The 24145-nt window shown below is 43.7% G+C and overlaps 1 protein-coding gene across 13 annotated transcripts in view; it reads left to right on the plus strand.

Annotated features, from left to right (window-relative positions):
* znf536 (zinc finger protein 536) overlaps positions 1-10665 on the plus strand; it is a 217669-nt gene extending 207004 nt beyond the window's left edge. For all 13 annotated transcript variants that reach the window (XM_056412195.1, XM_056412212.1, XM_056412193.1 and 10 more), the window contains one exon: positions 10599-10665. In XM_056412195.1, the coding sequence (XP_056268170.1) occupies positions 10599-10658 (60 nt within the window). In that variant the 3' untranslated portion in view covers positions 10659-10665. The remainder of the gene's footprint in view (positions 1-10598) is intronic.
* The last annotated feature ends 13480 nt before the right edge of the window (positions 10666-24145 follow it).

The raw sequence follows: 24145 nt of genomic DNA on the forward strand, positions 1-24145 counted from the left end.
GTCCCCTCATTCTCATGCGTCCCTCTGTTTCCTGCTCAGCATCTATGCGTGTGCAGGGTGTGGGGTGGGGGGGGGCAACGTCTGCATGTGTGTCGCCATGTGCCCAGCAGAATGTGTGTGTGTGTGTGTATGTGTTGTGCTCTCCTGAGCTCTTATGAATCGATGATCATGTGGTGTAAGGGAGATAGATGGCCCCCAGCTCCATCTTGTCTCCTCTAATTGTAAAATATTAGTTACATTAGACTCTGGCCCATGATTAATGGAACTTATTTGGAAGGTGGACTCTCTCGCATGCACACGTACTCTGCTTTTCTCCCCCTCGCCCTCTCTCTCGGCCTACCAACGGTCTCCAAAGCCTCTTCCTGAAAGAATTGAGTGATTTCACTTAAAGCGGACAAATAGGCTTCCCCCTGGTAATTGGGGAAAGAGGGGAGAGGAAATCAGGAAGGGAGATAAGAAAGAGGGGAGAGCTTATGAAAGGGGGTGAATACCAGCTCCACCGGAAAAGGTTTTAAGTAGTTGTGATGTTGGATCCTAAGCTCCGTGGTAGAGGAATCTGTCCTGATCGTGTTTACAAGCTGATCCCTGTGAAAAGGGGATATATAGATTATTTATTTTGTTATCTAATGCTGCTCTTACCTTCTTGAAATGCATCCGAAGTTCAGACAGCGGAAGTTTGCTGTGTGGAAACTGGAGCGGTTGACACTTTTGCTCTTGTTTCAGTCAGCTGAGGGAAGCACATGGACCGAATGATTCCTCTCATCCTCAGAGTCCTTGAGGGGCCAGGGCGACGTGACACACACACACACACACACACACACACACACACACAGCACCTTAGCCTGTGTTGATAACACTTGCTGTTGCTCGTCTCACTTCCTGCTGCCAGCGAACACAACTGATACAGTGATAAGAGCGGGGGGGGGGGGGGGGGATTCTCTCTCGCTACTTCCTGCACGGCTCTGCGTTTTCTGGGTTTGTTTGACTTTTGTTGCATTATAAAGTCAAGATGTCATTTCCAATGTTAAACAATTATTTAAAACACCTCACAGCGTCACATTTTACATGTAAGTGCACGGAGACCAGCAATAGCTCAACACTTTTTCTTTTATGATACAGATGTTACCATGGACACAAGAGGGAAACTATCAAGAAGACGTATTTATTTGTATATTTGTCAAATATTTTACGACAACACTCATCAAGTGGTGTTATATTACATTGATTCAATATGTGTGCCAAAAATAACTATTTTTGGCTTATTTTGCCTGACCTCACAATAAAGATTGTAGAAAACACAAAACAAGCTAATAATAGGTGCGGTAACATGCTTCAATATCGACTCTGACTGAGCCTTCTTTAGTTGAATGTGTGTACTTATTCTAAACATTTTCCCATGTGTGTTTTGATGACCAGCAATACAAACAGTGTGTGCATTTAAAAATCAATAACAATACAGCACACCTGCTGTTCAAGACGAACAAACTGTCTGCTACGGCCACTAATTGGTGGCAGTATTCAGATCTTTAATTCCTTAATTTAAAACGTCACAATTATAAAACAGCACTACGAGTTCTTTTCAGTACGAGGCCGATGCATCAGAACAAAAAGATCTCTTGGTTATTGCTTTACAGGATATGAATCAGAAACGCTGCCACCTGCTTTACCGGGCTTTATTGTTGTACTGTTTGTACAGAGCATAATTCTCAGTACGCCACATGAAATTTAAGTAATTCCTCCAAACTGAGAAATCAATTACTCAGTGTTGGATGTCACAATTTTTATTTTTATTGTATTTTTAGATGTATATGTCTTTACATTTCTTGTTTTTTTAGATGTATATATAGCAGAACGTAATTCTTGTTTACGTAAACAAGTGAAAATGGCCTTGATTTGAAAGAGAAAGCAGTTCCTGTCATTTCGAAGGTGTGGTCAAAACAGTGAAAAGATGTTGACTGCGTTATATGATATGATTTAACACGTCTACGGTTCAATTCCAAGCTCTGCTCTCTCTGTTTCCCAACTGTTTGCTCAACTTTGAGCCGTTGTCGCTGTGAGATGAGGTCAGAGGGAGTTCATCATGATGGATGCAGCAGAGCGGCCGACGCTCGTGATGTCAGAATGTGAGTGAGAAGCAGGTGGTCGGCAAATCAATCAACACCCTCTGCCCCCCATTTCTTTCTTTCTCTTTATTGCTGAGAGACATGGATGGCAGCCGACACACACACACACACACACATGTAGTTGGGCATCCATTAACCATGGACAGTGACAGGTCAGCGGCAAATTCTGCCTTCATCCGTTCAGCAGGGACTCTGACTGAGGAAAAATAAGGCAAGGCTGGGAATCTAGCCCGCACACACACACACACACACACACACACACAGGGCTGTCAATTTACAATTTACAAACATGTGCAAAAACTGATACACGTGATTGGCTGAGTGAGTGAGAAATAATAATGTGATAAAACTAGAAAGGTGCACTCATTAGAATGAAGGTCCATGTCAGGTGTGTTTGCAACAACCACCGAGTTAATGTTGGATTGAATGAGCACAACAAACAGACAACAGATACGCTCTCATTTGGGGCCGACGCAGATGTCTGCACCGTTGCAAGCGTTTTTGATTTAGGCCCCAAGTCTATTTTTCAACAACGCGCCCGTAAATGTGAGGCTGGGGTTGCTCACTAAAAAGGCCACAAAGCAGAAAGCTGTGTGTGTGTGTGTGTGTGTGTGTAGTTCCGTTAGCCCACACCGGTCTAAACTAATGAAAGCAACCTGTTTTCCTCATGGATATACATCCTATGGGTTTCCCTCACAGTGGGTTCGGCGATGCACTCGGCCGTATTATAACTAGCAACCACCGACTAGCAACACAAAAGCTGTCAGTAAAAAGTATTTTCGTGAAAGTGCGAGTCACCGCAGCCACGAGAGGTCCTTGAGCACGCAGCCATAAAACACAATTCTGTTTACTGCAAGCAGAAGGCGAGATTGTCCGTGGACAGACACACAGGTGGACGATCGCTCACTCACTCACGCGAGCGATTGCTGACGATCGGCGAACGACTTTGAGAGAAATGTGAATCCGTCACAAGGTGCATTAGCGTGAGAAGCGATGGCCCAGTGACTGAGCGAGTGGGCGAGTGAGTGAGCGAGTGGGCGAGTGGGTGGGCGGTTGAAAGACGTCATGAATGAAAGGGTGATGAGAGAGAGAGGACGGGTGTTGCTGGTGAGTGGTTGACTGCGCGAGCAAGCAGACGAGTGAAAGGCGCGAGCAGAAACTTTGAGCGTGAGCATAAAAAAAAGAACAGCAGCCCGTCTCCGGGAGGAAAGAAAAGAGCCACGGAGAAGAAAAAAGAAAAAAAGTGAAAATAGAACAAATGATGGAGAGGGAAAGGAAGGAGCTGCTATTGTGGGTTCTTATTAACAGGTCCTACTGGTACAGCAATTAATAATCTAGTTCAGTATTTAACATGGGACCTGGTCCCTAGTGTGGACGTTTTAGCTGGCTTTGATGCTGAAAGAGCTCCTTCCCCTCCACCCCCACAGTTCCTCTCCTCTCCTTAAGTGCCTCCCCTGGTGTTATTTGCGTGTTGGTTTTCTCTAGTTAAGCCTAGGAAACAGACCAAATCGCTATTCCCCAAACTTCAGGCCAATTTTCGATCAACACGGCAGCTCGTTGAGGGAATGTAGAGAAGGATGCATTCCTTTCTGGCTGTTTGAAGTAATGTAAATGTATTGGCAGGAGTGAGGGGGATATTGGAGGACTTTTAGAAAATAATGATATTAATATATTACCAAAAAAAGTATTGGAAGCAAACCAATGGCCACATTTACAAAGTCTTTAACATGGTAAAGACATGTATATGCTCTTGTTCTTTCCCTTTATCCTGGTTCTTCGCTCTCTTCAAATGAACATTAAAAAAAATAAAGCTCAACTCTTGGGGGATGTACGCCATGTGTTTGTAACATACTCGTATTCAAGTAGCAACACACACTACCTGTCAACCAATAAGCACTCTGTTTGCTGCAGAAGTCCCACAAACACCACGAGGCGAGAATCTCACCCAGGAGACCGCTGACAGTGTCCCGCATGAAACCAACGTCGACTCATTTCATAGTCATGTTAACCCAAACCACAATATGTTCCTTCATCTAAAAAAAGGAGTTTGTTGCGTAAGTAAATCTACGTTGGAAGTTTATATTTGAAAAGACATGAGATGCTTATAATGAGCGCAAACTGACGTTCGGTCCCCGATGTTCGGTCCCCCGACGTTCTGTCCCCGACGTTCGGTCCCCGACACGTCCGAGCCCCAGAGTTTGGGAATGAGAATGTGGTTTCTGGAAATAAATCCACATGGTTGCTGTCTGGGTAGTGCAAAAGAAAATTGGAGGTCCAGATGGGTGTCAGGTCAAATAGAAAAATACAACTAAAATATAAAAGTTTGACAGATGTCTTTTTCACCTCCTCATAAGATAATGAAGCCTGCACCATGTGCAGATTCACAGTAGACAGAAAATGACATGGCGGAGTTATGGGCCGTCTCAAAAATACATGCAACATGTCCAAAAGATCCATTTATCATTTCCTTCAATAAAGCTCTCTCGTTCTTTTCTCCACCATATTTAAAAATGATACAATATGGCAGAATGAACTGCTGTAACCTCTTCAACTAACTAAAAGGCAGCACGAAAATACTGGCTTATAAATCTGGGTATGAATCCGAATGCAGCTATTTTTATAAAATAAACAGATACATATCCGTAAAACTATATTTGAGTGTCGATGTGATGGCAAACGTTTGCGTGTGTGTCGCTGCAGTTTGCTGAGTAATCTGGGAGCTACAGCATAAACGCAGGTTATTGGACAGATGGTTTAGCACATTTAATTGCTCACACCTTCTGTGGGCCTCTGTCTCTGCCTGCAAACACTTTGTGTGCATCTTATCCTCTTTTCTGGGTCTTTTCACACTCATCGCTTCCCTTAAATAGTCTCAAACTTGTTCTTCTATCATAAGTTACCGCTCTACACTTTGTTCTCTGACTCGCTTGGACACGTGAATGTATTTGTTGGAGTGAATTAAAAACTGACACACACACAGATGCACGTTTTCCCCAGGTTTCTCCCGCTTCTTCTCTCTTTTTCCCCCGAACGCACAAAGCACACACACCCACACACACACACACACACACATATATATATATATATATATATATATATACAGAGGCACATAAAGACCAGGGAACAGAGTGTTGGCTTCCGACCAAAACCCTCCGTCCTTAAATGCCATTTGATGCCAGCGCCGCCATCTGTTGCCGTCTTAAGATAGCTCTTCTCGCAAGACGCGGGCGAGATAACACTTTCTCCCGGAGCCGTGGTGTATTTCTCACATATGGCTGCAAACCGTTCAATACAAGCACGGTTTGGTTAAATTATAACTCCAACGCAATAACCTGCATATCTCCTGTCACTCCTCGCTGTCACGTCACTTCAAATATGAACAAACAGAAAGGGAACACAATTACTGACTACAATCTGGAAAATAAAAAGTTGTCCCACTATATTTAATTTTATTTAATTACATTTATATTTTTAACAGTGAGACATAAAGTGTTAATAAGAGGATAAAAAAAGAAAGACGGGGTAAAAATAGGCAGATTGGATAATTACAGCGGGTATGTTTGTGGCACTGATGTGTGTTACGTCAACCCCCCCCCCCCCCCACCCCAACAATCTACTCACTGAATCCACTCCTCCAAGCCCTCCTCTTTGCTTCCTCTCCCCCTTTTCCTCTGATCTCTGTGCAGACGGCCTTAGGGGGTTAATTAACGGGCTTAGATTATTTCCACGCTAATGAAAGCAAGACCACTGTTTTTCCAGTCTGTCTGTCTTCCGCCCCACCCCTCTCTCTGTATTCCTCTATCCGTGAGCCTCTTTCCCAACCAGAGCTGTCCAATATCAACGTAATTGATTCATCGCTACGTTTCCCCCGTCGCTCCTCCGTCAAGCTGTCAGAGCTACCGTGGCGCCCACACTGTCACTAACTGCACTCACTGACTATATATTAGCACATTTTGGGAAATACAAAAAAGCTATTTGAAGAGAGAAGCAGTCAGAATGGTCTACAATATGGGTTTGAAGGATATATCCAGGATGTCAAGTGGAAACAGGGGAAAAGATAGAAGATAGAAGCTAAAGCTACAGATCAGAGAGTAACAGTGCACCTCCACAACACCTGGTGATCGAGACAGAAGACAATGAAATGAAGGCACAACACTGTTCACTGTTACAGTCGTTGGGAAGCAAGTGTTTACAGTCAGTGTACAGCAGACAGCAGGCGTAGCAAAGAGATACTAACGCTAGTAGCGGATGTGCTGACTCACTCTGCTAAAAGGTTTTTACCCGTGAAATGTAAATTTTGTAAGAAACATATATTTCCTTCGAACATCTAAGAGTATCGCTGTGACACAATAGGTTCGTCCGAGATGAGCCACTCCTGTGCAGAATCGATCGCCCGCGATCGGCGCGCAATGAATTCTGGTTAGATTTTGTGTCCGGGTTGATCCAGACTTGCCTTGACGTCATGCACACGTGGTCAATAATAATCTCATGAAAGCGAAGCAGCCTCAGATTTGAGAGCAAGGCGCCACACTAGGCTTTCTGCCGACTGTGTGGCCCAGTGCATGATGGGAAACGCCTGTGACTGTTGCTACGTCAAAGAGCTGATTGGCTCTTAGATTTGACAGCAAACACCACGTGTTGTAGAACATTTTTATTTTATGTGTAGTTGTAATATTTAACTGTTCACTATTAGTCTCAGGTTTAATGAACAACATATTGTGTGTGGTTGATAATAATACATATCAAAACGAGTAGTAGAATCTCAACAATGCTACATCCATCCATCCATTAACAGCCACTTATCCGGGGTCGGGACGCGGTGGCAGCAGACCCAGCAGGCTGACCCAGGCTTCCTTCTCAACCGCAACATTTTCCAGCTCATTCTGGGGGATCCAGAGGCGTTCCCAAGGCAGCTGGGAGATGTATGTGCTGGGTCTTTCCCAGAGTCTCCTACCAGTTGGGCGGGCCCGGAAAACCTCCAGGGGAGTCGCCCAGGAGGCATCCTGATTAGATGCCCGAACCACCACAGCTGACTCCTTTCGACGCAAAGGAGTGGCGCCTCAACCCCAAGTTCCCTCCTGATGTCCGAGCTACTTCGTCTATCTCTAAGGCTGAGCCCGGCCACCGATTCGCGACCTACAGAGACACCCACAGAGTCTTTTCAAAATAGACTGCCCTGTTCACAGGAAAAAGACAGTTCCCACTGGATAAAGATCGTGGTTTGGGTTAAAATAATTAGCGTAAAAAAACCCAGCTATGTTTTTTACGTAACTGGCACTAGTAAAGTCCGGAAGTTAGGGAACAAAACCATGGTTCGGTGTCATATTGCATTCACCTTTGCCAATTTGTGGTACATAAACATTTCTGCTGATGGTCTTGTCTTTGCCGGTTTCATCAGGGTTGTAATTCTGTTTGGCTACTCTTTTATTGACTTATAAAATACATGACTTCCTTGAGCCAAGTGGGTACAAGCTAAATCACAATTGCATGATATGGAATAACAGACCAGTCCTCGCTTGCCAGAACTGGAATTGAAACAGTAAATCATTATAGCACACACAAAATAAAAAAATAAAAAATCTCTGTATTGCTCATTAACACATTACAGCTTTATGCCAAGTTGTGAGTGAAGTGTGACAGGGCTCAGGCGGTGTGGTAGAAAAGGGTTAATTTGAGCGAACGGTGCTTCGTGTGGCCGCAGTCGGCATCTGGGCTGTTCTGGTTCCTGGCACAGACCAGAGGACATGGATTAATGATGCCAACTTTGGCCCACAGTGCATGTGGATTGTTGAACGCCTGCATCTGTGTGTTTGTGTTGGAGTGAGTGAGTGAGGGAAAACGAGAAACAGCCTCTCTTTAATTTTTAATCCATAACAACATAGCCTGTGTGCTTCGAAGGTCTTTCCGCAGAAATCAATCTCGACACACATTGAAGTTTATGCATCCTTATCCAAACTTTTTTTTTCACGGCACGCAATCCAATCCACAATCCATCGCTTTTTTTTACCGACAAAAACTTTCCCTGGGAGATATAAAAAAGAAAAATTATGATTATTATGATTATTATTCATACATATAAAGTCTGTGGAGACCCAAACGGAACGTAAGCAGGGCACAGGAGAAAGAAAGAGAACCAGAGCGAGGTTGAGTTGTTTTGGGGGGGCAGAACTCGCTCTTCCTGAGTGTAAAATGGGATGAGATATTCTGCCTCTCGGACTTAACGTAATGTAAGAGACTGTGAAATTAAACTGCACACGAATAAAGGGGCACCCTTCATTGTGTGTCGCCGACTGGCTTATCTGAAAATTCAGACAACTGGAACATCCAAAGCCTCCAAACTTATAGCAATCCCCTTTGTGCGGCTCCCGAGCAAACAATGTAATATCAGAAAGCCGGAGAGGCTCCAAATCCTGTGTCAGATTGCCAAACACAAAGTAGCTCGCATCAAGCGGGTCCGTTTGTACACTTTAAGCGCTCACGTGTCCGTCTTTGTGCAATATGAAGTCGACTGTGCACCCGCTCCTCCCGCGTGTGCCAGCGAGTGCTTCAAATAGATTGTTTCCCCTCTAATTCCCGGCCTTTTACCTATTGATATTCCCTGCACCTATCTCCTCGCCTCTCTTTAAACCCCATATGTTAATTTGATTTAGAGCAACTCAAATTGAATAAAGAAATAAAGGCAAAAGGAAAAGGGAAAAGAAAACAAGGGTCAGGCCAATGTACTGTTATTAATAAACTAAAGTACCAGAGAGGGCTCAAACTCTCTCCCTATTCCCGCCCCTCCCTCCCTCTTCCTTCCTTCCTTCCTTCCTTCCACCCTCCCTCCCTCCCTCTCCACTTTGTTTTGTCCTCTCTGTCTGTCCGTGAGTGAGTGAGCTAAGTGAAGTGGGTTATGATGGCGGTGTAATCGGCATCCCTCAAACAAACGGCTGCTGCTATTAAGGGCCATTGTGTTTGCTGCAGTGATGATCAGATTCAATCTAGGGAGAACATTCTGTGCTGGTGCTATGGCAAGGAGGAGAGGGGGGGGGTTGGAGATAGAGAAAAATACCTTGCCTCGTTCCACTCTGCCATTGTGTTCAGGGGGACCAGATGTATGCGTGCTCTTCAAAAGATGCATATCGACATCGGGGAGCTGCAGAAGTTGAGCTCAGACGAGGCTGCAGTATTAGGCGCCGGGTGATGTTTCCACAGGATGTATTTGTTTCAATAAGGAGCTCGGCAGACTAGTGCCGCTCGGAGGGGCGCAGATGAGAAAATCACTTCTCCTCTCTCCGCTCTGTCCTCAACTGTATCCTCTTCTCCTCAGTCCTTGCTCCCTCGGTCTGATCCGTCACGTTGTTAACACACCTTCATAAGGGGGCCGGTGGAGGCCCGGAGGCCCGCGAAGTGGCGGCTGAAGTCGGGGGCGGGGGCGGGTTACAGGCCAGTACGTCAGGCATGTTATTGAATAATCAGTCAGTCATGTAATACGCTGATGACATGACGGAGGGGGATGGGGGGGGGCAGCGAGGAGGTCTGGCGAGAGCTTTCGGAGACAGAAGATTTGTCTGCTGCCTTTTCCGCGTGTGAGATTGAAATGTTTTCCCTCTTTTCATGCGGGCTTTCTTCCTCCACAGACCAGGTTCAAGTTCGGAGTCGGAAGTGCCCGTGAGCGTGTGAGCTGTAGTTTATGTGAATAAATACGGCTCATTGATGTGTACTTATTCATACGCTATGAGTTCGTCACCCCACCTCTTTGAAGGAAACGCCAAGCTCACCGATAGCTCATCGATAGCAACGTATATCATAACTTCCCCCCATTATGAAATGTTCTTTACAGCCTACAGGTGGATGGCTGGATTGGATCTGGGGCTTTGTTAGATGCTATATAAGCATTTTGTTTCATCCTCACTGAATAGCATTGCCAAAACCCCAACATCATCCTATGGAAACCAAAAGGTATCTCTTCATCAACCAACACAATGCAGGCCATTAGTGTGTTCAAAACCGTTTCACATGTTTCACAAGGAGGGTAAGGCATCAAGGATACACGCCAAATGGTATGTTCCGAAAGGCATGTAACATCTGTTGCTTTAACTGGTCCTAGTAGTTGAATAAATCATTAGGTCCCACGGAGCCGTTAACCTTGGTGTTTGCGCTCAACATGATCCTGTGAGGTTCCCTTTGGGTCTGCGCTTCTCAAATGTTCTGACACCACAAACATATAAACCACAAACACATTACCTCCCCAAACTATTGACCCGGTGTGGGAGATGTTTGCTGTGTCTTCATTGTGCCTACACCGAACACAGACACTTTCTTTGGTGAGAGAGGGGCCTCTGATTGGAGAAATCTCTCTTATGTATCCTCTAATAGGGCCACATGTCAAGCAAATTAGATTACGGGTCGAATTTGGGGAACCCCGAGGACCCGCCCCGCCAGAGACCTACAGATGTTGATGTCCAAAATGTTCTCTTCCGTTTCTCTCACCAGGCCGGAGACATTTCAAGTGCAGCTACTGCCCCTACAGCGCCTCCCAAAAGGGCAACCTGAAGACGCACGTGCTGTGCGTGCACCGCATGGCCTTCGACAACAGCCTGTACCCCGACCGGCGCTTCAAGCGCTCCCGTCCCGACTGCGACATCCCGGAGAAGAGCCTCGATGACGCCGGCCGCGGGGTTCCGCCCAATCACCCGATGACAGATAGGAGCAACGTTATGCGGTTCGGAGGGGAAGCCGAGCCTCGTCATTGAGAGTGAAGCCGCCATGAGATGGGTTGGTTGATAGCAACCAGGATGGAGGTCTGAGTTGGACAACGTGAGTCCCATATATTATCAAGAAAACACACTCTGTCACTTTCAGACTCACTTGCAACAGACCCCTGACACTGAGTTGCACACTCACAAAGTAAACATACTCTATGTGTCTTTTTGGAAGTCTGTGAACATCGACTCAGAACACATCATAATCTATGTATTTTTGACGATTTTGTCTTTTAACCAAGCACAGTGGATCAGAACGAAGAAGGGCAAAGAGTCAAGAAAACATTAATGAAATTGTAGTTTTCAGACAAATCACGAGGGAAGCCAGCTGAAAATCATTAGAGCGACTTTTCTCCAAAAATAATGCTTTTATCAGGAAAATGATCCGTGTGAACGATTGAGCGGAACAGTTACTGGAGGGAGGAGGTGGCTGTGGAGGAAGAGGAGGGATTTTTAATGCACACCACCACCACAGCCACCCCAGAACATAACACCAGTGACTGCCATTTTCCCAATGTGAGTGTTGAGCACCGTGTGTATGTGTGTGTGTGCGTGTTGTAGGGTCAGCGGTGGCCATGGTGGTGTGTGTGTGCATGTTTGTGTGTGTGTGTCAGGGATAGAGGGTAAAGGGAGGAGGGGGGGGGATGCATTGGTGCCAGCCTGACTGGAGTTGTCATCGCAGAGGAAATCAATTCAACAACACACACAGACACACACACACACACACACACACACACACAGTCCTACAGTGGTAACCCGACTCTGGCCCGTATATGCCAGGGGGGTCAAGTTGAGTCCCATCAGCTGGCCGGAGCCCCTCGAGTCACCTCCTTCCCTCCTCCATCCTCTCCTCCGCTCTCATCCTCTCCAGTCCGTCAGAATGACCCGGAAAAATACAAACGCGAATCAATCAGCGGCATAATTAAAGCACCCATTAGCCGGCGCTGGTTTTGGCAACTCAATGTGCAGAGGTCACTTTACCGGCTCCACGTCGTTGTAGCTCGGGCCGCCTTGTCGTGCCAGATGACAGTTTGGTGTGGGGGATTATTCCAACGTGCTTCAGAAGAGGAGATCCGACATAGCCACCTGCGTTCTGTACATATACAAAAGGTGTGTGACATCCCCCTTCAGGTTCTCTTCACGTGATGAGTTTGACGGACACACTCTGGCACCAATCCAAACACAAAGCAGGATTAGCCTCCTCCTCTGATCAGCACTTTTTAAAGTTGCACTGCAGGGAGGGCCATGATGAAAACATGGCATAATCAGTCACCTGCTTTATGTCTCTAATTAGACTACATTCTCAAACAAAAAGAGACATTCTCTTTCTGTGTGTAAGTAGTCTTTTATTCTTTATGCATATGTGAATTACTCCTGGGGGGTGGGGGGGGAATAGCATGCATTGATCCCATAAAATCAAGCTATTATAACTTCAAGGGCGGAAGACAAACGTATCAAAGTGTCTGTGTTTGTACTTAGTTGTGCCGGCAGCTCATGGTGTGCTACCGGGCGCAGGGAAATAAGATCGTAAGTGGCGCTTTGTGTCGAGTCGGTATTGGTGGTCGGGGGGTTGGGTGCAGGGGGGCGCGCGCCCACACACACTGTAGGACTGTGTGTGTGTGTCTGTGTGTTAATGTTTTTTCTGATAAAGAGAAATGATCCGGACTTGCAGAAAGTCAATATCTTCCCGCACAAACACACAGGCAGTGGCGGGGACGGCTAAAACTCTTAAAACCCCGGAGCCACAGCTCTGCCCAAAGGAATTTACTGTCCCACACAATGGATTCGCACAACAACAACAACCGGGTGAGAAATACAATCCTCCTGCACACATGGAGAGAGAAATAAGGAGAGAGGAAGTGTAGAGGAGGGGGCGGGGGGAGAGTAAGAAAAAGGAAATAGGAGTAAATATATATGGTAAATTGATATATTTTTGTGTAATTGTTGTGTTGATTGTGATTGATTGCAACAATGTGAACTTTCTGGCCAGTATTTGCAGTACATTAAAGACTTTATTTTACTTTCCACAGGACAGTATGGTTCTCACTGCCTTATAGAGTGTGTAGGGTCTGTAGATTTTAACACACTACTGTGCTTTTGGTGGCTGTATTGCTTGCTTGTCTGGATGAGTGTGTGCTTGTGTATACATGCACACACAAAAAAAGAAAAAGTTTTATTGGGGCACCCCGGCTTCTTCCATCTTACCAAATACAGCATGCGGATCAGCACGGTTTCATCATCTTGCTCAGATGAGGCAACCACTTTTAGTTTCGACACTGGAGTGCGCCATTTGTTTTGATTCCTCTGTGTCTTAGACTCTTTGTCCATCCCTGAGTGTGATGCGCCATTCCCCCCCCCCTTCCCCCCTCTGCTGTAATCCCCAAATAATCCATTCCATTGTTCCCGTGCTGTTTGATCTCCGTCAAGCTTCCTATTGAAGTAGCACATGTAGTTTGCTCAATTATAATCACTGGTGCAAGGAGAAGAAGTAGAGAAAAAAAGAACAACACGCAATTGGAAACCATGCCCATTCATTTCAGCTTGCAACAGACTGTGTAGTCTGCAGTCCCATCGTCCAAATACTGTCCACATTCCTAGAGGAGCAAGATGTCTATCGCCAATGGGAGGAGAAGTGAGGGGAGGGTATTAGTTGCACACTGTTAGCCTTAACAGTAGATCACTTAATATTTAAAAGAAAAATATCTCAGCTCATTATTTATCAGTCTGACAGAAGACAACATCTTCCACTAAAGGGGTGTATCAAACATGGACTGTCAACTCTTTCTGCGGTCTAGACGTTCTGATGTGCTTTTAAAGCGGTACAATGTATGTGTGTGTGTGTGTGTGTGTTTTCTTTCTGCAATAAAATCCTCTACCTCTGGAAAACACTGTTTTTTTGTGTCTGGTTCCTTCCACACCACTCCGATCAAACTCCACTGAGTATAGAACAAACTATTCTGACTGCGGGGAGAGAGTGTTGACACCAGGGACGTAAACGTCTCACTCAAATCAGAGGGATAATGTGTGTGTTCTGTTGCCCATACATTTATTATTTTGTTTAAAACACGTACTAATTCAAATGACGTTCGCTTGTAAATGTTACGTCTCGCCTGCTCAGTCTCCAGATGCTTGCATCTAAATCCAAGAGTACAAGAAATCAATGGTGGCGCTAAGAAGACAGCTCCACAAATCAGCCCCGCCAGCAGCGCTTTGAGGCCTATACATATAAGCACAGTGGTGATGAGGAGCACAATGCTTACCATGTTTACTGTCTTATTTCATCATCTTAGTTACATTTGTAAAGTAGCCCAAAACACAGAGTACAGCTGAGGCTGATGGGAGTGTCGCTACTGTTGGAGGCACTTGGTGATGAACCAGGATTTGGACGAATTACAATTCTGACCTGTTGATGATGCTTAATGAAAGACTCAGAGGACCACGAAGGTTGTGACGATTCCCCCTAGGGGGAGCATGATCGCAAGCACCGAATTTAGGGATCACGCCATCGTCCCGGCAATCTTTGAGGAGGATTTTTGAATTCATTTTTACAATGGTAAATGTATTTTTTTTAAGTAAAAGGTGTTGGGCAGAGCTGCTGTAAGAGTTCCATTTGTGATGGACACCTTTAGATGCAGTGAAAGCTAACGTCACATGTTTTTTTGAAGTGTAAGGTCTGGGGAGGAATGTAAATGCAAAGCGAGGGAAAATTAAAGAAAATATTAAAATATCAGAGATGAAAAGGACAAGAAAAGGGAGGAAAAGGCAAACCAGCAGCTGAATTTGAAATGTTGTCCCCAGGATGAGCGCTTTTTACTGTTAATGGAGAAATAGAGTGCGTGGCATATTTAATGGGTTTCGTTTTTATTGTACAGCACTGAATAATTAACTGGGATGCAGCATGTCACATAGATTTATCTTTTAATTAAAATAACGTGGTTCACGCATATTTGAGTGGTAGTCCAAATAAATGCAATATCCAAATTTATGTTTTGTTTATCTTCCTGTTAATTATCCGGAGATTGTTCACTGTACAGCCCTTTATATTCCCTCTCTCTGCATCTGTCTCCCCACCACCCCCCTTTCTCTCTCTCCTTCTTTCTCCAAGTAATAACCAGTCAGGTTTTATTAATTTATGGATAATTGTGGCTACATGAATAAGGTGCGTAGCATGAAACCAGCTCATTCTCATAAAGTGAGATGAATGTGTCAGGCTGGCTGATGCCTCCACATGACAGCAATAAAGAGCGGAACATTTTTTTTTTTTTACTTGTCTCTAGAATCAGACTAATTTCCAATATCTTCCTATTAGAGCCGAGACAATTGGAAACAACTCGGGGACTCCTCGGATGCACGCTACATGCAGAGAGACAACCCCAACACAAGAACAGAGACAGCAAGGATTAACAGTTATTACCATGCCTTGAGATGTTTCATGGCAATCTATCCAACAATTGTTAAGATCTTTCTTTCTGAAACGCCATGAAGATGCAGGCAGGCGGCACAATAAACGTCTGCACAAAGGTAAAGTTCAATCCAACCAACAGCTGCTTTCAGTCCGAAGTGTCGGACCAAACGACAGACGGATTGATAACATGAGGAGAGACTTTACTACCACTACCAGGGGGCATTTCAGTCGGGGCAATCGAATCACCTCGTTAGCTGATCACACCACACCTTTTAAATGCCGCGCGACACGTTTTTCAGGCGCGCTTAAAAGTTAAAATATTTGCAACTTTAAGCGAGGAGCGGAGGCGCAACGTTCATCAATGTTACACTCGGCCAAGGCAGCCAATCGGATCGAGCGAGAGGCCTACGGCAGCCAATCGGATCGTGCAGGAGGCGGGCTTTCCTTCCTGTTTTCTCGACGAGACACTCATATTAGCGGTATTAAATTACGAAGAGCTTTATAATTCTAAATCGAAACATTACTCCAACTGACTCCTGCTCGGTCGGAAGTGCAACTGAAAGCGCTCGTCATCGAGACACAATTCGTGGAATAAATGGTGGTATTCGCCGTACTCTATCCTTTTTTTTAAATATCGTGAACCCAAAACATCTGGCTTTTTCCTCGTCATCCCGCAACACAGCTAGAGCATGAGGTCTGCTTGAATCCATCTCGTAAATTAAGTTTTAGCACCCGGTTCCGCACACAGGCGCTCCACAGGCGCACCGCGCTGTTTTGCCCGGTGCGTTTTTGCCAAGGCGTTTTTAAAGCCGCTTTTAAAGTCGCGTCTGCTGTGATCGCGCCCTAACACGTTGTTGCATTCTCTGAGAAGAGAAAGATTGCAATTTTCTATATTCAATATTTACCATGGATACATTTTACCAAGACGTTAGCTTACGTCCTCAATGAGCTAGAGGAGGGTGAGCAGCGCAAAATACCCAGAGCCTGGCATGGTAGCCTATCGTAACTTGATGTTTGTCACGGTAAATCTGTTGTTTTTCTTCATAGAGTTTGGCGAGAATGAAAGACAAAGGGCGGAAAGTCTGTATTTTTCCAGTGTAACATTTGTGCGATTGTGGGCGTTACCCTACAGCCGCAGAGTAAGACGAAGAAGGCGACTCCTGTGTTAGCTTCCGATGGGTAATCTGAATATGTCTGAACTTATTTGTTCGGATCTATATATATATATATATATTTTAAGACATTCAAATATTTGATTTCATTTATCAGCAAATTTTTTACACATACAAACAGTTTTCACACGCATTCAGAATCGGTGATACACAGATGCGATATGTCTGTGGTATCCATGTCTAAGAGGATGGCTGTAAGCCGGTCGACACACAAACACACACATGCATGAACTGCACTCATAAAAAAGGTATTGTATGCCAGTCCACATGTGTTTAAAGACACAAACACCATCACACACTGTCATTAGAACATGCATGAACTCACTCAAACATTCACACACATGCATCTATTCATGTCGTCAAGACAAACATGAATCGTTCGACGTAAAAAAAAGTCGCTTTTTCCTTCCTCTCGCCAGTGTTGCATTACAGAGTGTTTGACACATGGCCCGGAGCTGTGGACGTGGTCATGTGTCTCCATCAGCGAGTGTTAGACAGCAGTTCACTCATATTAAAAAACAAAGAGCCCGGCCATCACCTCGTGTCTCAGCGCTTTGAACGGCTTCCTCTGTCATTTCCTGTCCAACCAATCGGGGGTCAGGAGAGGTCAACATGAGGTAACCGGAGTGTGTGAGAACAAGAGAGGCAGACGTTTTTTTCTTTTCTTTCCACGACTTAAATGTATGTGGTACATATCTGAGTGAACGACTTCCGTGCAATGGGAATAATTACAGAGGAAAATGGCGGATTATCTTATTTCTTTTGTCTGATGACCATTATTTTTGAGTAATTGCTGAAATCTGGAAACACGACAACATTGTTAGAACATAATAACGGGGCAAGAACTCAAAGTGGTTAGATGATCAGACATGTTGTACACAAGTCAAAAATTCAACCAGAATATCTGAACCCGCTTTATTTGATAACATCTTTAAATCACTCGCAACGTGTTGCCGATAATCCCTCATTGCTAAGTGTTTGAAGTTTAGCCAATAAATATTAGAAGACTATGAGTCACTTCAAAACACAAAAATGGTTTGGTCGAAAATGTATATTATTGTTTGTGTAGGAAATCATTTCTGATTCAGTAAACAGATAATAATTTGGAGAAATTATCGATTTTTTTCTCATATTTGTATCGTGTAGAAAATATCACTGAATAAAACTCTTTTGAATCAGCTTTTAAGTCTAGCTCATTGGATGTTACAAACACATCTGTGTTGTTTTAGTATCAGTTTTTGAAATGCATATCATATATGATCAGAACATTTTGGAAGTTGGTGTGCAAACTATGATACATGTTTACATTAGGGAGTTGACATCATCATTGTACTGGCCATCTTTTGTTTTCTCTTCTATATGGGTTGTTTAAAACTGATCGAGTATCTAATCACTTGTGTTTTTCAGTAAACATGATTTTATTGAACATGATGGCAGTCATACCCTAGTTTTATGTAACAAAATCATACAAGCTCAAAAGGTCCACTTCCTCACGTGTCAACGCATCGCCGTACATCTGAGAACTTTGGTTACGTGATGTGGAAGGAGCCTCAAACACATCTCATTTTTGGTTTTCAATAATCAACGTCCAAGTCTCCACCCACGTTTTAATAAACCAGAAATATGCTTTAATTTATGCCTTCCATTTCAGAGGAGAAATTATTTTCAGATTCCAAGACCCATATACATAATCTGTAATTCCCTGCAACTCGAACATGGACCTTTAAAAAATATATATTTTATGTTCTAAACAGTTTCAAATGTGTATAGGAATGCATCCATACAGTGTATAGATGCTTCTGCATCAACCCACCTAGGAACCATATTATGGACTAGCTAGGAGTGGAGGAAAGGAGAGCAATCCTCCTGTCCTTCCCTCAGTGGCTAAGATTTTAATGGCCGCCGTGAAACAATCCACATTTTACCGGGAAATAAAATCCACAAGTTATAAAAATGTTAACATGTAAAAAGTAAACCTGGTTCATTTTTACGGACATTCCTGTCCATTAGATTAACAATGTGTATCGCTGATTGAGCGCTTAGTTCCACGCTCAGGTAAAATCAGGATGGCCGGTTTTAAAATCAGTCGATTGGCATTTCAGGCACGGCACTAATTTGGTTTAAATCCTATTTATCAGATCGATCTCAGTTTGTATTTGTAAACGATGACCACACGATAACCACCAACGTTAATCACGGAGTTCCACAAGGTTCTGTGCTTGGACCAATTTTATTTACCTTATACATGCTTCCTTTGGGCAATATTATCAGGAAACACTCCATAAACTTTCATTGTTATGCAGATGATACTCAACTATATTTATCGATAAAACCAGAGGAGAGCAACCAACTCTGTAAAATTCAAGCATGTCTTAAAGACATAAAAACATGGATGACCTGCAACTTCTTGATGTTAAACTCAGACAAAACCGAAGTAATTTTAATCGGCCCTGAGCACCTCAGAGATCAATTATCTGGTGATGTGGATTCTGTAGACGGCATTGCCCTGGCATCCAACACCACTGTAAAGAATCTTGGCGTTATCTTTGATCGGGACTTGTCCTTTAACTCCCACGTAAAGCAAATCTCAAGGACTGCATTCTTTCATCTACGTAATATTTCAAAATCAGGCACATCTTGTCTCAAAAGATGCAGAAAAATTGGTTCACGCGTTTCGTTACGAGACTGGATTACTGCAACTCCTTATTAGGTGGCTGCTCTAATAAATCTCTTAGGTCTCCAGTTGATCCAGAATGCTGCAGCTCGTGTTCTCACTAAAACTAAGAAAAGAGATCACATCACTCCTGCACTAGCTGCTCTGCACTGGCTCCCAGTAAAATCAAGAATCACTTTTAAAATTCTTCTCTTAACCTACAAAGCCTTGATTGGTGATGCTCCATCATATCTTAAGGAGCTTGTCGCACCATATTGCCCACTAGAGAGCTCGCTCACTAAATGCGACTACTTGTAGTTCCTAGAGTCTTAAAAAGTAGAATGGGAGCCAGAGCCTTTAGTTATCAAGCTCCTCTTTTATGGAACCAGCTTCCAATTTCAGTCCGGGAGGCAGACACAGTCACCTCGTTTAAGAGTAGACTTAAGACCTTCCTCTTTGACAGAGCTTATAGTTAGGGCTGAATCAGGTTTGCCCTGGTCCAGCCCCTTGATATGCTGCTATAGGTTTATAGCTGCCGGGGACGTTTTAGGATGCACTGAGTACCTATCTCCTCTTTTTTCTCTCCTTAAGGATGAATTTTCATCTCTCAATCACACGTTACTAACTCTGCTTTCTCGCCGGAAGTCCTTTTGACTTTACGTCTCATGGGGTCATCGGACCCTATGAGACGGCATAGATCCTATCTGCCTGATGGATCGTCTGGGTCGTGGAATTCCTGCTCATGACTACGCCACTGTCCTGTTGAGACTCCGCCCTCCTCCTCCCCACCGCCATCTGCCTGATGGATCGTGGAGGTCTCCATCGTGGAATATGCCTACTATGAACTATTCATACACTCTGTCATATTCATTGAATGTATTTTAACTCTAAATCTGTCCTTCTGTACACATTACATCTATTGCATCTGTCCATCCTAGGAGAGGGATCCTCCTCTGTTGCTCTCCTCCAGGTTTCTTCCTTTTTCCCCTGAAGGGTTATTTGGGAGTTTTTCCTGGTCCGATGTGAGGTTTTGGGGCAGGGATGTCTATGTGTACAGATTGTAAAGCACTCCGAGACAAATTTGTAATTTGTGAAATTGGGCTATACAAATAAACTGAATTGAATTGAATTAATGTCCTAAATGGCTCCATTAGGTTTCCCATAATCTGATAAGAAAAAGAAAATTTAACTCTAGGGAAATATGTAACAATATTTTATTCATGGGAAAACTGTGTCCGCAGCAGGTTTTCAGGATCACACAATTGAGATTTGATGGAGATCTCAGTCCGAAGTGCGTCCTCATAACTGGTTTATGAGGACGCAGTCGTGGCCGACCCATCAAGCTAACAAGATATCCCGTTGTTCAAATAATGACCCATCAGTGAGATGCTCACAGGTAGAGGCCGAGCCCCGCGAAGCAGCCATCCATACTGCAAAGCCTTAATTAAGGACTAATGCTACAATGAAAACAAAACATATTAAGAATTTTCATTCAGAATTGACTAAAATAGATGAAATATGTCACGTTTTGTGTAAAATTGTCCAATTTACTGCAACCAACTAAAGATAATGTTAGCTTAAAAAGTATCTTTCAAAATGTAAACATATGTAATGCAGACTCCAGGTGTCACACATATTATGTTTAGTCCTACAGTAGACACTTATTATGTGCTGTTTTTTAATCAATTATTATAAAATTGCAACATAGTCTTACAATATCTACAAGAATACAGATTCATTCAAAACAGTTGTGTGATTTATGGACATTCATAAATGAGTGATCACAGTTAAAGACTGACTCCAGACTGTGATAGAAAGCTGTATAGTTCAGTTGTCATAATTTACTGTATTTGCTATCCCTTAATGAAACAAAACTCTGGGAACATATTCACGGGGGAACTGTGTCAGCACCATCAGAGACTTCGGGATCATAAAAAAAAGAGATTTGAAAGAAGTTTCAGTCGACAATTTGAAACGTCCTCAAAACTTAGTTTTGACACATTCAACTGGTTTCCGTGGCCGACCCATCAGACTAACAAGATATCTCATCGTTGTACTAATGACTCGTCAGTGGGATGCTCACAGGTAGAGGCCGAGTTCCCGCAAAGCAGCCATCCACACTTCAGGCCCCCGATGTTTGAGGGAAATACAGCAAAAGCGCCGGCTTTTATGCCCCCACGGTAGATACAACATGACAAAGAGCCCTCGTCCCCCAAATCCTTTTGCCGGAGACACACTTATTTATTCATTTGTAACCAAAAAAACATCGCGACCCAAATAACATAGGCCTCATCCATAAATTGTGAGAGCAGCACATTTATGAGTGAACGAAGGTTCCTGACCATTTGAGCTGCCATTCCTGCATCACTTTACAACATCTCCAATCGGTAAGCGAGCCATTTAGAAGAGAAATACCGTTGTTGCAAACACTTTGTTTTATGCGTTATTGAAAGTTAAATACTTTCCAAATTATCCCAAAATACATGCATTTGGGCAGAGTAAACAGGCTACTTGTTTTTGTAATGTCCTCTCATTAGTTAAATGGCGTACATTCAGGTGGAGTAAACAGGTTGTTTGTGATATTCTGTTTCAGAGTAGGCTACAATTATGAGGACAATATGAACATGCAGGCTCCCTTATGTGGCCCGTCCAGTGGTGAGAACATGGTGACCCCCGACAGAGGATCACAGACCTGTCCAACATCCTTTAAGATTCATGATTCACGGTTTTCCAATCAACAAGGGTCATAATTCTTCCACCAGAGGGATTTGTCACTTGTATAAACCCAAATTAAATTAATTGAGTAAATGCTGAAATAACCGATGCCGAAGTTTGGCTTGGGGGGACGGTCTCACGTCCCAATGTTCTGTGTCAATAAATGTCCGATATCAGCAACATGTGACAACATAGTGAAGACACGCATGCTAAATGTTAGATTTTTCCAGCAGCACCTGAAGGCAGCAGTAATGTAACATGTTCCCTGAGGTGGTTTTGCCACCATAAAGCTACGCGATGCCCATTTTCACAGATTGCTTCACTTTGCTCTGCTGGTTAGCAATGATCCAGAGAAGAAGAAGAAGAAGAAGAAGAAGAAGAAGAAGAAGAAGAAGAAGAAGAAAATTGCTAGCAAGCAATCTTGGATAGGCCTATATTTTTTTTTTAATAACTAATGGCAGTCTTGCCATTGTCTGGGATGAACGTCGTGGTTTCCACATTGCATAATTGGATATAAATGCCAAGCGAAGGGTCAAGTGTTTGCATACTGTAATATATATATATATATTATATATATATATACGATATAATACTGTACTTTACAAGAAATACTATGAATTTCTAATTCTAATGGTTTCGTAATGACAACATCTCACTATCTGTTTACATGTACTAAGTAGGATGTCAAATGGAATTTTGGATTCAGCCAACATGTTTTTCAGTAAAAAAACACTGAATATGAAAATTACACTTTGCGGGACATCTGTAAAAAAAACGCTGCTGCTCCAAATGGCCACTTCCTGTTCCAGTCCGTTCAGACACAAGACACCATGAGACACGGGAGTTATACAGAGCTTTAGCGTGTTGTTCAATGCAGGAGTTCAGTCAGTCTCATGTCCTTCTCATCTGTCCTGTTAATTGGGGGTGTTATGTCAGTCCTTCTGCAGTCTTTTCAAACAGATCGTGCGCCTCAATCACCCGCCACCTCTGCCCATCATCCCGGATATGCTCCGCCTCCTTCTCGCCGACACCGCCGAGCGTATGTACATGTGGCCTCCATTTTCTACCCCCATCATAATAAAACAAGTTTGCGCCTTTATTCTACGCCCATTAGCAGGGCCCATAGCGCTGCTTGGGAAATGGTCATTATTGCAGGCAGAAATCGGAAGATGAATTTGCCGTTAATGAAAATGTCAATTAGCAGGTCCACTGTGTTAGAAGGGGGCTGGGGGTGCCACACACACAAACACACATACATATCATCTGCATGCATTCACAGAAATACACATACAGCACGATGTAATACTATAATGTTTATGTACCAGTGTACTTTAATTGAGCAAAACCCCAAACGTAAAAGTGTTCAATATTTATAGAAGTGCCAACTATATTTCCCCCATTAATATCTGCATAGGAAAATATATAAGTTAATCAGAGATGGAAATTACAGATGGGAACAAAAGAGTAATGTAAAAAAGAAAAGCAAGAAGAAAAAAAGCAGAATGGTTCCCCTCGTTAGTCTGTAGTTTCTTCCTCAAGCTGTTTCGGCTCTGGAACCCCTTAGGTTTGACGAGTTGTTTTGATTTTTTTATTCACATATTTGGATCATTAATCAAATGGCGCCATGGAGGGAGGGCAAGCAGAGTGGGATGGATGCGATCCACATAGCATATCTTCTTCGGGGCTTGTGTGTGAGTGTTTGTGTGTATGTGTGTGTGTGTGTCGCACGCGCATGTTGCAAGATCAATCTAAAAGTCCTCTGCAACATCCACTTCAGACCCTGGGCGCAGTCACACAAAAATGATTACCATTACACTTCCACCCTCCCCGCACCTACAGCTCTCAACAGAAGATGAGGGGAAATAAATGTTGCCCCACACACACACACACACACACACACACACACGTACACCAATGGCTGCATCTCTAGAAATGACAGAAATAAAAAAGACGGAGCCTCACCTAAACGTCAATATGAGGAGGATGTATTAAAAGTGCATTTGAAATTCTTAGCAGCGTTCCACTTCATTTCTGAATGTCTGGGTCTTGCACCCTTAAAAGCTGAGGGAAATAAATCAAGTTTGTTGCTCGCACCGAGACCCCTATAAAAATAAATAGATGAACGCTGGTCACCTCGGAGGCGTTTTTTAAAACGTCCCCCCAGCTGCACTGCATCCATAATTCTGATTTTGATTGTCTGCGACCACATCCTCCGAGATCAAATGTGAAGCGGGATAACAGCGACGCAGATGAGGAGATTTATTTGTCATCTACTGTGGCTAAGGTGGTGCATGACAAACAGATCATACCTTCGGGGTGTAAAAGTGCCATTG

This window comes from Pseudoliparis swirei, chromosome 4 (genome assembly GCF_029220125.1).
Source record: "Pseudoliparis swirei isolate HS2019 ecotype Mariana Trench chromosome 4, NWPU_hadal_v1, whole genome shotgun sequence".
NCBI lineage: Eukaryota > Metazoa > Chordata > Actinopteri > Perciformes > Liparidae > Pseudoliparis > Pseudoliparis swirei.